The sequence below is a fragment of the Xyrauchen texanus genome, chromosome 4, assembly GCF_025860055.1.
Source record: "Xyrauchen texanus isolate HMW12.3.18 chromosome 4, RBS_HiC_50CHRs, whole genome shotgun sequence".
NCBI classification, from domain to species: Eukaryota; Metazoa; Chordata; class Actinopteri; order Cypriniformes; family Catostomidae; genus Xyrauchen; species Xyrauchen texanus.
Window position 1 is genome coordinate 23231986 of NC_068279.1, and position 14472 is coordinate 23246457.

The following is a 14472-nucleotide window of genomic DNA, read 5'->3' on the forward strand; positions in this document are numbered from 1 at the left end:
CGACAGCCAGAAAACATCCAGTCTAACTACCAGCAGCTGAAACAAGCCATCATAACGGAATTCTCAGAGTCTAACAATGGACTGATCGCTGCCCTAGACACCAAACAGGGTCGGCATGAAACTCCCTATGTTTACTGCCACAGACTCAGACGAGCTTACTTCGGAGCTTGCAACAAACCTGGGATGGAGGAGGACACCAGCTTCAAGAGCCTTTTCCTCCGAAACCTCCATCCTATGGTAAGTCACCATTTAGGCATTATGGCCTGCCCCCACACAATGCCTATCCAACAACTGCGTGACCTGACACAGAAGGCCTTTAACAAACACAAGGCCTCACCCAGCAAACACCACAGGACGTCCCACAGCAGTCTACAACAACATCCTCCTGTACACCTTTCAAACAGGTACCAAACAGAGGCTGCACAAAGACAGCTAGAAACGCCTGTTTCTGAGTTACAAGAGCTGCTAGCACTAGCAAAGAGCTCCTGGAACAGAACTCCCCTGAGGAGTACTGGGAAGAACAAACCTCTGACTCTTGCCCAACACCACTCAGGCAAGCTCAAGTCAGCACTGCTGCCAGAGCAGAGTAACACTGCAGACTTCAGACACCTGGTGACTGGGTGCCGAACCAAGGGCGAACGGCCACCTGCTGCCCTTTTGCTACCAGTACTAGGTCAGTCTGAAACTCTCTCCACACTACACAATGCCCATAACCACTCCCTGCAGCCACAAACAAGCACCTGCCTCAAACAAACTGACTTCATAATGACAGGTGACACACTGTCAAGGCACCTGCTGCCTCTGCACCTGCTGCCTCTGCACCTGCTGCAGAGACCTGGATGTGGCTACTGTCTAGATCACCCACCGTGGAACAACCACCTTCTACAAAACCCTCATGATTCACCTGCCATCCGCCATTGTGATGATTGTCGCCCGATGATGTCTCCAACAGGGACATCACCTGGCGAAAAGGGGGACTGTAGCGACTGGGGAATCAATGAAGGAATCATTAACTCGGCAGGTTCGAACAAACAAGAACTTACTGTTGAAACTCCCTAATTACTGAAATAGCGCCAACCAGTCTCCACAAGCACAATAAATGTATTGACAAAGAGACAATGAACTATTGACAGAGAACCGCATGTGACATCCGCATGCTCACCACGTGCTTATCGTGTGGAAAGGAAGGGGGACTTTTGAGCGTAAAAATGTGTGTCTTTCTTATAAAGCCTAAAAGGGCTTAGTTTTAATGAAATATGTTGTAATCCCTGTGTGCTATGTATTTTGGTGTAGATCAAAATTAGTAGAATTGTTTAGTAGTGTAGGAGAACTCATTATATCTAATAAGAGGCTTTATATTTAATAGCCTGAGTGTAAGAATGTTAAACCCACTTTTAAAGGTACCAAATATACCTTTCTTGGTATCAAATTAAACCTTACGATTTGTCCGAGCTGAATTCGAATATAAGATCTCTGTAGAATGATATTACGCGATGTTTTACTATCTTTTGAGTCATTCAGCCCAAAATCTCTTACTGTCATAAACATGCAAATGAGCCTTGACAAAGGAATCATTCTCCTGTCCCAATGGAAGGAGAATTTTACGACCTCCAAAGGAATGTTCAGAGAAGTGCTGACCCTCACTTCATTCTCTTACTGAGAAAGAGAAATGAACCCTGTTAATCCTATATATATATTCTATATATCCATGTGATAAATATTGACATGTATCTAATGTGCCATCTCACATTTTCCCTTAAATGTGCTTGATCTATGTTTTCTTGCAAACTAATGGGTTAATGTTTCAGACTTTGCATACTATGGTTAACCAAAATCATATGTGTGGCATATTTGGTCTCTATAACTTGGTATTTTGAAGATTGAAATGACTGTGTACATGATATGTCGATAACAACAACATATTAGTATTACAAGTATATTTCCTATTTTCTTTCTTGCACATGCAATGGGCAATTTTACAACAAAGAGCAATAAACCAAATTCCCGCCTAGAACTCAAACCCTTCTTATTGGTCGAGCCAATGAGAGGTGGGACCTGTTTCCTGAGGGTATAAAATTGCTGCGCCCACTTCCTCTTTCTCTTAGCCCTCTCTTAGCCCTCTCTTGTCTCTTATCTCTTCACTCTCTTATGCTCCTATGGCTTCCTGCCTCTCTTGTTCTCTTGCCCTCTGAGCCTTGTGCTCTCTCACTCTCTCGCTGAATGATGCCAAACTAGAAGGCCCCAAGGACTCCCAAGCATGCGCCAGGCTACGGCCTTGACTTTCCATTCACCAAAGATTCTCTGACTCCCACTGGTTCTCTCTCATCAAGACAACATCATCAAAGATCAACTCAACCCATCAACAAATTGCATCAGGACAGTTTAATTCAAATGGGACATGCAAGTATCAAACTTAGTCTCATTATTTGATACATTAAGTATCCTTAACCCCTTTCTAAAAAGGGCGTGTCAGAACTAATATGATGGTTTGCTCAGGCTGTTGATCTGCTGAACTTCAAACAATGCTATAACTTCTTGCCTTCCTGTATTCTGCTTCAGCCCTCTTTCCCTTGGTAAACTGTATGAATGTATGCATATGTATGTTAGAGTAGTTTAAATGTTTAGTCTAGTTAATAAAGTCTTGTTCATGTCACATGTAAAGTTGTCTGTGTCTCAAGCTCATATCTAAAGTCACTAATCATAGATTTTGACTACTTGCTCTTAATGCTTAGTAAGAAAGACATTTCCCTTGCCCCGGAAATGTACATTTCTATTAATTAATTAATTAATAACCAAAATTGAGTGTTCACGGGATGAACCGAGTATTTGGTTGTAATGTTAATGTAGCTACATCAAGTTAACCCGATTAACTGATCCAAATATTCATAATTGATTATAACAAGTTATGATTGATTATTAATATTTCATAGTGCTGATTCGCTACCTAATGGTGGAAGAATATAGAGCTGATTCGCTACATGTTGCTGACAGAGAACGCTTGCAGGTCCCCAACCCTCTTGATGGAGGCGAGCGCGATCAGGGGGGCAGTCTTCAAGGAGAGGGCCTCGAGCTCAACTGAGTCAAGCGGCTCGAAGGGGGGTCTCCGAAGGCCCGAGAGGACCACTGAGAGAACCCAGAAGGGGAACAGGCTTGGCCGGGGAGGATTCAACTTCCGGCGCCTCTAAGGAACCTGATAATCAAGTCAGGCTTACCCAAGGACTTGCCGTCCACTGCGTTGTGGTGGGCCACGATAGCGGCGACATACACCTTCAAGGTGGAGGGGGACAGCCTCCCCTGATTGAACTGCGCATCTCTGCGAGTCTTCAGACTGGGAAGAACACCAATTTGTGAACAAGCGCCAATTTGGGGCGTAAAGTTGCCTGATAAAGGGAGCTCTGGCTTGGTTGATCTTGTCTACGACTGAAGGTGGTAGGCCAATTAGATCTTCCGCATTACGGGCCACACGTGGAGTTTCCAGAGATCTGGGTGCAGCTGCCAGATGATGCCCCATCCCTGAGAAAGAGGTCCTTCCTCAGGGGAATTTGCCAGGGAATGGCTGTCGTGAGGAGCACGAGATCCGAGAACCAAGTCTGAGTGGGCCAGAGGGGGCCACTAGAATGACTTGTTCCTCGTCCTCCCTGACCTTGCACAGCACCCGTGCAAGAAGGCTCACTGGGGAAAATGCGTACTTACGCAGCCCCCGGGGCCAGCCGTGTGCCAGCGCATCTGTCCTGAGGGATGCTTCCGTTAGGGAGTACCAGAGCGGGCAGTGGGAGGTCTTTTGGGGAGCGAACAGGACTACCTGTTCTTTGCCGAACCATTCCCAAATCAGCTGGACCAACTGGGGTGAAGCCTCCACTCTCGCTGAGCGAACCTTGTCATGACAGCATGTCTGCTGCCGTGTTGAGGCTGCCCAGGATGTGAGTGGAGCGCAGCGATCCGAGTCGCTGCTGGCTCCAAAGGAGGAGATGGCGGGCGAGATGTGACATGTGACGGGAGCGCACGCCGCCATGGTGATTTATATACGCTACCGTCGCGGTACTGTCTGAACAGATCAAGACGTGCTTGCCCCGGATTAGTGGGAGGAACCTCCGTAGGGCAAGAAATACAGCCAGCAACTCTAGGCAGTTGATGTGCCAATGCAGCGAGGGCCCTTTCCAGGAGCCAGCGGCTGCGTGCCCGTTGCACACAGCGCCCAAACCCTGTTTGGAGGCATCTGAGGTGACAAGAACGCGTCAGGACACCTGCTGTAAAGGGACTCCTGTCCGTAAAAAACAGAGGTCTGTCCAGGGTTTGAAAGTCTGGTGGCAGGCGGGGGTGATAAACACATGGTGTGTGCCGCGGCGCATGCCCATCTTGGGACTCGAGTCTGGAGCCAGTGCTGAAGCAGTCTCATATGCGTCAACCCCAATGGCGCGACCACCGCGGAGGACGCCATATGTCCCAGGAGCCTCTGAAAATATTTTAGAGGAACCGCCGTGCCTGGCTTGAACAAGGTAAAGCATTTCAGTACTGACTGCGTGCACTCGTTAGTGAAACGTGCTATCATTGAGACTGAGTCTAACTCCATGCTGAGAAAAGAGATGCTCATCTAGTTCATTCACTTTTCTGCACATCTGGAAGATCGCACGATACACAAGCGAGGAAACTCATGGATAGTGACGAAGAGTTACCATTTTTCTCAGAAGAAGAGCGGTACTCCGATGAACTTTTGTATTTTGAAGAGAGATTTGATCCAGCCGAGGATACAATTTCGGATTAGTAAGTAATTTAGTTTTACTTACATATTAGTTGACATGCTATTTTATATAAACATGTACATATTTTACTAATGGGTACTACAACGACTACAAAAGTCTTTATGTAAAGAAAATGTATAGTCAGATTACTTATTTTAACTTAAAACTTGATTTTGATCATTAAGTCTCCTCACATTCATTCTCTTTCTATCACATTCCTCAGTGCAGGGGTCTTTGTCTCCTCAGGAGTGAATTACCATCAATATTCACAATTATTCACCCCTCCGCGTATATGACCTTTCTAACATGAAAAGTGTCTTACAGAAGTTTAATTACTATATTGTTTTGTATGAATGAATGATCAGGATGGTTTTCACATCATTTTGTAGCAAAAACACTAGGCTACAAGATCCAGTTCTCAAAAGTCTTGTGGACAAATATTTAGTATGCGGTATATGGCCTTATTTCAATTACTTAAAATTTTTGTTTTTTCAGCTGAAAAAAAGAACAATGTCAAAGCATGTCAAAACTTCTCCAGGGCCCAAAACACCCTCAGACCCTAGTGGGTTAAATAAAATGTCTAAAATGCAAAGCACTGAAAATTGTAATTGTGAGTCTGTACATCTTTAAATATTTATGTACAGTTACTGTTCTTAAAATACATGACATTACATTTTTCTTTTTTTCTTTTCTTTTTACAACAGATGTAATGAAGTCTAATGTTAGAAAGCTCAAATCTTTTGGGTTGTTTTCTTTTCTGAATTACTTCTGCATTGAGCTTTTCAATGTGCTCCTTGGACAATGGTCCTTATGAATACAATAACAAAACACTGTGGCCATTGAAATGCATCCATTAAAAACTGTCCTCAGAGACGTGACTGTGAAGAGGCCTGTTTATTTAGCTCTATTCCTGGAGCATAAAAATAAGATGGAGAGAGGAAGGAAGAGATGAATGCCTGTTGTTTGTGGAGAATATTTTGGACTGAGACAGTCCAGGTTTACAGACAGAAGACAAATGAAAAGAGGCTGAAATCCAATTAGAAGACAAGATCTGCTCTGTTCCTCCACCCTTCCTCTGTAGCATATTCTGTCCCTCTCTCATTCAATGTGAGAGGGATTGAATGAGAAAGATATTTGTTGTGATCTAAATCAATTAAAAAGACACAGTATAACATCTGCCCCCAGAAAGTGTGTGGGAATAACAGTGCAATGTCTGTGTTTGTATATTTGATGAAAAGAGATAAAGACAGGGAGAGAAACAGAATGATGAAGAAGTGTGTGACCTGAGAAAGATCTGAGTATGTGTGTGTTTCTGTATGTGAATAGCAACTATTTCATACAGTATACTCTGACTAAGGGATGGGAGACATAGGAATTGCACTCATCTGGTTCCGATTCCAGTTCTTTTATGATTCCATTAACTATTTATTTAGCACTTTAAAGGAATCAATCCTCTAATAACTGGGAACATATTATAATGTTCTTATTTTATTTCTTCAAATATTGTTTAAATTTTTATTTATTTTATTTTTTTATGTATTTTATCTATAAGGACATTTCTACAATAAGAACAGTTCTAGAATACATTTTAATTGTCATTGGATTAATGTTGTCAAAGATATGGGCTTTAGCAGATCTAAATGTTCTTCCTCAGTTTTCATAATTTGAAAACAATATCCCTACAATCTTAAAATTATCACCATGGTTATTTTTCTTCTAAAAGTAAAGTTCATCAAAACCAATTTGTTAGTTGAGGGTGTGAGGTCATGTTTATTCTTCAGCCAGATCTTTACAATTTATGGCCAGATCTTAAGTTAATTGAATACCTCTGACTATTTTAACGCAAATAAACACATAAGTTTAATGGTGCTTAGTTATTGTTTTATATGTTAACAAGTTAACAAGTAAAAAATAATCACAGTTAGCCAAGATAAATATGGAAAAAAAGTTGGGCCCCATCGAGTTTTCGTCGGAATAATCTGGCGCCTGCAGAAAAGTAGTCGAAGAGCCCAGCAGATGCGGTATCAGCACAGTAGCAATGCAAAATAGTGGTGCAGGACACACATTAGAATAAGTATAGTGGTACATCTGGATCAGCGAAAGAATGCAAAAGCTCAAGAACTGTTAATAAACTGGATCATAAAAATTATTTGGTTACACAATAAATTAATAATAAAAGTGGAACTGGTTCTGAATAAGAACTGTTTCTCGATTCTATAGTGTTCTCAAAAACAGTGCTCAGTTATATACATTTTAAGTTTTTCCACTTAGCAATGAGGAAAATTCTCACAAAAAGCAATTTTTCAAAACCTGGGCTACATTTTTGTTCTTCATTAATCTGTGTGAGCATCAAGAAACCAAATGCAACTGATGCTGCTGCGGACCAAATTCTGTGAGTGGATATGTGCTTTTGGCATATGGCAATTCTGAGGGTCCAGATTTGTGTGTGTGTGTGTGTGTGTGTGTGTGTGTGTGTAGGCTATTTTAGCACAAAACCTCTTATGCACTAACCACTCTTAATCTATTTTACCAGCTGCAATCAGCACTGAAATCTTTACTTCGTCTTCGGGATTTAAATGACTAGTTTCAATGTACCCTTTCAATATAAATTAGGCTCAATGTAGATTGTGCTTTATTCACAAAAATTGCCTGGTGCAATTTAGATTGCGCTATTACCGTGAATGAAAGTAGGTGGTTTGTGAGATCTTTGTGAACATTTTCAGCCATTCATTTCAGCAGTAATTAATCAAATAATGATCAAATGATGGAGAAAACCATCATATCCTGGCATTTATCCAGATGTACGGTGTAGTCAAGTGCACTTCTGGCATGTTTAAGAGATGATTCAGGTGTCTGGATCACATTGATGACAGGGTGTCAAATACAGTGGTCTACGGTATCCTCTGATATAATATAATGCTTTGTGGCGCGTTTGCACCGTGGACTGACCTGCATAATTCCTTTATTGGATCGAGCGCTAAACAAGCACAGACAACGCATGCAAAAAAACATTGTTTTTACCAGGTGCACATCTTTCTTAAAGAATCAGCTCCTCTATATGTGGCAGAGGAAATCTCACCTTTTCCCAGGAAGTATTTGAAGAACCATCTGGTGTGGTACTCGGGGTTCTCCAAATGGACGTCAGTTCTCCTCCATGTTGCGGGCGTGTAGTCAGAGGTCTGCATAAAAGCCCCACCAAGAATGTAACTCATCAGATACCTTTATATGTCAAAACGCACAAGTACATAAATGCACATGCCAGTACGACCCAAAGTTAGTTTTATTTATGGAGCTTTGTCATAGGACACACACATACAGTACATGCAAACACATATGACATTTTTCTTACTTTGTGAAGTACCCTAAAATATGCTTCATGTGGTAACATCTAAATTAACTGGTTAAATTCAGTTAAAAATGGTACTTAATCAGACTAAATGTCTTTGAAAAGTAAGGTTACACCAACGGGAGTGGACCAAGAGGAATCTGAAGTAGATTCTTGAGGTAACAATTGCTGTTCTTCACTTTACACTGAAAAAATATTAACCTAAAAATGTGTTTCATGTGGTAACATATAAATTAACTGGTTTTATTCAAGTCAAAAGTATTATTTAACATGTCTAAATCAACTTGACTAAACACATTTTAAGGGTTAGATCAAGTAGAAATAGCATAAAGTATCAATTGCAGTTTACCACTTTTTTACAGTGTACATGTTATGCTAATTTCCATTTCACTAACCTTACAAATTTGGATATAAAAAATAATAATAATATAAAAACAGTGACGGTTCTAAGTTCATTATAACTGACATAATATATTGCTTTCATTGAGCGACTGAGTCATTCTAGCCAATTAAATGAGTTGTCTGACTGATTCAGTCAATGATTTAGCCCAATGACTCTGATTCAGAATGATTTGCCAATCAGTTCAACTGGCTCATTGAAAAGAACCATCCCAATCGTGAAGAAATTAACTTGTTGCATTGAATGTTGAACTGAACGTTCATTTTTGTATGCAGTCAGGGAGTAAACTCAGATTATATGCTCTATATTAGGACTAATAAAAAATATAGGTTTTCCACTGCATTGCGATGTTCGATTTGCGATTTGAACGTTCTCAATAGCTATTCTTAATCGCCATGATCTGTCTTTTCCTCTTTACGCAACCCTCCACTACAATGACAGGAAATAATTTGCATTTGCAACCAAATTTCGCACTATGAGACTAAAAATGTCTATGATTAGCTACTGCCTAGTAAATGTTTAGATTTCACTCACCAGTGATTATATGGTATAGTGGGGAGAAAGTTCAGCACTGAGATTCTTTCACTGCGAATTGGGAGTACGTAAATGTTTGGTTTGACTCGTTCCGCGTTATGTGTGTCCAAAGAAGAGATCCACGCAATCCATTTGTCATTGAATAACATCTCTTTTAATATCCTTTCTGTTCTTTACAGTCAGTTGTTGATCAAAAACAACAACAAAAATTTTTATAAAATTAACACATTCAATTCTAATCACGCATAGCAAAGCCTTTCGAGTCCTCTCTTGTTAATATGCGCTCATTTACAGATGCTCTTTACGGATCAGTTTTTTAGAGACAGTACAGAGTACTGATATAGCATGTTCAACACATCGGTGTAAATACTTATTATGCATGTAAACAATAAACATATAAGAAACGTCATGGTTACTGTCGTAACCTCCATTCTTTGATGGAGGGAACGAGATGTTGTGTCGATGTAGTGACCCTGGTGGTCGCTCTTGAGAGCCCTGAACACCTCCCATTCTTTGAGAAAAGGCCAATGAGAATTAGCGAGTGGAATTTGCATGCCACTTCTCTGGAAATACATATAAAAGGAGCTGGAATGCAATTCCATTCAGGTTTTGTGCTGAGGAACCGAGACAAGGTCCGGCCATTTCAACAGCTAGTACAGTGTTGTGGCAAGAGGGACACAATGCAATTCCATTCAGGTTTTGTGCTGAGGAACCGAGACAAGGTCTGGCCATTTCAACAGCTAGTACAGTGTTGTGGCAAGAGGGACACAATGTCTCCATCCCTCCATCAGGGAAAGGAGGTTACGACAGTAACCATGATGTTCCCCTTCTGTCACTACACTCGATGATGTGTCGATGTTTTGACACTAGGGGTCCCTATAGAAAAACGCCAACACAGCTGAACCGTGTTACGGAACTGCTGATGCAAGTGCAAGCAGGTTGCGTGCGTAATAGCAGGTGCATTAGACTGCATGTAACCTCCCCCAACGCCCCAAAAGATGTCATGTCATTCCGCAGGGGGGAAAGTAACATAACTAGCATGGGAGCAGGCCACGCCATCCGCTGCCTTTTCTCTCTTTGTTTTCTCTCCACAGAGTATTAGATTCGGCTGGGGCCAGCTAACACTATCATATGCATCGGGGAAGGTGTTCTTTTTCTTTCTTATTCTTTCAGGGGGAAAAGACCCCACAGAGACCACATCCTGCCCAAAAGGGGAGGTCAACATGTGGCAATATGACACATGGGCTCAACGGCCACACATGGAAGAGGCGTGGTGCTAGCTCCCACAATGAAGGGGGGGCTCTACAAACATGCGACCAGAGAGAGGAAAACAGAGAGCTCTGCCCAAGGGAGACACGGGTCTGCCGACAGGGAGACCGTAACGCAAAATATACATCACAGGGGTTACCAGAGTAATCGGCACCTGTGGAGCACCTATCCCAGTACAGGGCATATTAGACCCTGTAGTGGGGCTGGCTGCGAACCATAGGGCTAGGGAGGAAGGACATCCAGGGTCCACGACTTCGTGAACTCGACTGGGGGTTAAAGAGCAAGTTTTTGCCTCAGGGGACGGGAAAGGTGCTATACGCAATCAATACACCTGGCCAGATGTTCCGTATTACCAAACTCTACCTGTTCGTACCTGGGAGATTGTAAAATCTTGCAAAGGTATTGGGTGTTGCCCAGCCCTGCTGCTCTGCAGATGTCTGCTAGAGTTGTGCCACTGGCCAGTGCCCACGAGGATGCCACACTCCTTGTAGATGAAAAGTCCAAGTGGGTGCGCAAAGCACGCACTGGACACAGCAACGACAGAGCTGGGTCTTCCTCCTCCCAGTGCAGCGCCCACATGCAGTTCTTTTAGTGCCTTGGCCTGGTGTACCTGCAGGATTTCCATGGCATGCAGGGCGGAGGCAGCCTGTCCAGCAGCTCTGTAGGCTTTGGTCGCCAGAGACGACGTAGTCCTACAGGCTCTGGAGAGGAAGGCTCCTGCCAGGTGGCAGCGTTTTGCGAGCACAGGTGCATCACAACCGCCTTATCCACCTGTGGGACCTCCGTGTACCCATGGACCACCCCACCATCGAGGGTAGTGAGAGCAGACAAACCCGGAAGTCTGTCTCCGGCAGCGAATAGTGCCCTCCACGACCTTGTTAAATCGTCGTGCACTTCCGGGAAGAAAGGGGGGCGTGGCCGCGAGTGGCGCCCTGAACCAAGAAACCAATCATCAAGCTGCGAGCGCTCAGGGGAGGGTTCCAGTCCAACCCAATCATGGGGATCAGCTCTGCATCAGCCTCAGACTGGGCGAGCAGACCCGAAGGTGGCAGCCCAGTAGAGTCTTCGATGCAGCGATCGAAGCCTCATCTTGCTCACAAGCCCCGAAAGAGACGTTATGCTTGCCTGAAGGCGGGCTGGTCTCATTTCAGGACCGGAGAGGAGCAAACGAGTGTGCTGGGGAAAGGGAGGTCCGCAGGGGAATTATTAGGTGAAACAGCGGCCATTTACTCCCCAAATCGCCTCCAGCGCCAGCGGGGCTGGCCTCATACCTGTGGGTAGAAGGCCCAGCATGGGGGACGGCTAGAGTGGAAGAAGGAACGCCGTGACTGCAACGTTGCCATGGTCATATTCTAGCAATGAGAACATGAACCATCCAAAAACAATGCTTCAGTGTGATCGCTGCTAAGACACGTGAGGCAGCGCCCGTGGCCGTTGGAAGCGGAGCGATAATGGCCGCATCCAGGAATCACAAAGACGGAAAGGCATCTTTAAAAAGACGCATCTTTAAAAAGATGTTCGACGTCTAAGTGTTTGTGCTCTAATAGAGAAAATGCACTGTTTAGCAGGAATATACTCACTTTTAGCGCTGTTGAAGAGCCCAGGGGCGAAATCTGCACTCGACGTGCAGAAGGAGAGAAAGCCCCTAAAAATGCGCCGTATATCCAACAGCATACACTTCTTAACAGGTGAATGGAACAGCAGTAGTATTCAGCTTGCTGATAGTACAACCGCTCTGCTACGAAGAAAAAATCTGAATGGAATTGCATTCCAGCTCCCGTATGTCCGGGGGAGTAGCATGCAAATTCCACTCGCCAATTCTCATTGGCCTTTTCTCAAAGAATGGGAGGTGTTCAGAGCTCTCAAGAGCAACCCCTAATGTAACTACATCGACACAACATTGAGTAAGTGACAAAAGGGGAACTATAAGCTATATAATATAATATGATATTAATTAATTGTTAAAACATTTTTATATTAAATATGACACAAATGATAAAAAGGCAAAAACAATTGTGCAAATAATATTTTCATAATGTACCTTGTTAGAAGGTCCCCTGTATAATTAACAGCATTAGCTGGGAGAGATTTTCTTTCATATCAAAGTAAAATTGACTATAACTGAAATATACCCATTTGAATCGATATAGAATCGAATCAAAATATGGATAAATCAATATCTGTATTAATACCCAGACCTAATATACTGTATGTTCCACCGCTATGAAACAGCTTTGCAGGATACTCTGTTACACGTAAACACAGACATGTCTGGTATGTCTCTGCTTGACAACATTCACCCAATAATAAATTCAATCATGTTCCGGCACAAATGTGAAGTGATATTTTTATGCAGAAAAATTGTAAACAACTCAAAGAAAATAACAGGCCATAAACAATATCCCATACATATACTCCAAGAGTCAGGAACCCTGATCACTACAGTGACAACTGACCCTAAATCATTAACAACTAATCAGAGGTCTGTTTTGGTGGGATAAAACATAGGGGTTGTCATAGCTACAGTCTGGTGCTTGAGATGAAAAGTACAAGTGGATGGAGGGAGAGATGGAGGAACAACACAAAAACATTGGGGACTGATTGAATAACTTGGCTTGGACTGTTGTTTTTGCTGATGAATGTGTGTTTCATTGAAACACCTACAGACCCACTCACAAAAAAACAGCAGTTTTGGTTTGTTACTCCATGCCACACAATGAATACATCTGTTTTCTCTCTCATCCTCCCACTCATTTAATCTGTGTTTCTCTTTCTGTTCACCCTGACTTCTTACACATGTATTAAAATAAAATGTATTGCGCCAATACCTGCAGTGCTACACTGGTTTGAACTAAAAGCCATTAGTATGCATGTGCAAAAGTTCAAAACCTAGTTGAATCTCTCCATTGCCTTGAGAACTTCAACAATGGTAGTGCAATTTAACCTTTAGCCTAGCCATTTCTACACTTCTAAAACTTATTGGTCCATTATAAATCAGCACTATTCACACACTGTAATGCTGGGGCAGGCTGAAGACAAGATGGTGACAAGACGATGATGTAGTGAAGATCCCAAGTGCAGTTTTATTTAAAAAACAAAAATGATCCAGCAAACTTAAACGTAGCAAAACAATAACACTAAACAAAACATGAACTATGACATGATTATGACATAACTAAGAACCCATAAACAGGAACAAACCATGAAGCGATGTTACAACAACAATACCTGACAATGGACAAAGGCAAACATGAGGGTTTAAATATACAGGCATGTAACAAGATTACAAGACAACCAATAAAAAAACATGAAACATGAGTCAATAAAATGAACAAATGCAACATGAATCAATAACAAGACAAGACTAATAAACAAGGAGCCAATAAGACCAAAACACATGAAACATGGCGGAACAGGAAATCACATGACAAGACATCTAACAAGAAACAGGAACACGAATCATGAACTAAACCACAAAATAAAAGACAAGAAAATCAAAACATTGACAAAAACACACATAAATGTGACGCACACACAGTACACCAGAGCCAAAATTTAGACATTGAGGGGGACGTTAGGGATGGGCAAATTAAGCCTCCAGAATTTTCTCCCCTGATTGCTCCAGGAAAAGATTCAAAGCCTTGGGAGTGTCGGAAACAGTGCCACCTGCTGGTTGGTAAATTTTAAAGCAGCCATAATCCCAGGGATGCAGCTAATAAGTCAGGGATGCATATGAAGCGCCTGATGTAGTTTAGATCCAGTGTCCACCAATAAAAGCCTAATAATGCTAAGTGAGTTGATTTTCATCTTCTGACAATGTTATTCGTTTATTATATTGTGGCAATAAATGCCAATATGAGTCAATATGATTCAATGTGATCTTATTATTAATGAACAAATACGACTAACAGAGTTGTATGAGGCAAGCATCTGGTGCTCTAATTATTTTTAATAATACGTGTATTACAGGATATATCAATGTAATTTTAAATAAGTTTGTAAATGTACTTAAACTTCCATAAACCCATAAAATAGTAATCGTCTGGATTCAATCATTCCGACACAAAGTGAAGCACGCACGTGACTGGACAGAAAGCGAGGCTTCATTTTGTTGTTGATCACTTGATTCTCTGAAAACAATACACGTTCAAAATTGTGCTTCATACTCAATACATGCTTTGAAG

General features: G+C 42.2%; 1 protein-coding gene across 5 annotated transcripts in view; it reads right to left on the reverse strand.

The window, feature by feature from the left end:
- LOC127636741 (GTPase-activating Rap/Ran-GAP domain-like protein 3) overlaps positions 1-14472 on the reverse strand; it is a 140670-nt gene that overhangs the window by 65363 nt on the left and 60835 nt on the right. For all 5 annotated transcript variants that reach the window (XM_052117475.1, XM_052117448.1, XM_052117441.1 and 2 more), the window contains exon 4: positions 7819-7918. In XM_052117475.1, coding sequence (XP_051973435.1) covers positions 7819-7918 — 100 coding nt within the window. The remainder of the gene's footprint in view (positions 1-7818; positions 7919-14472) is intronic.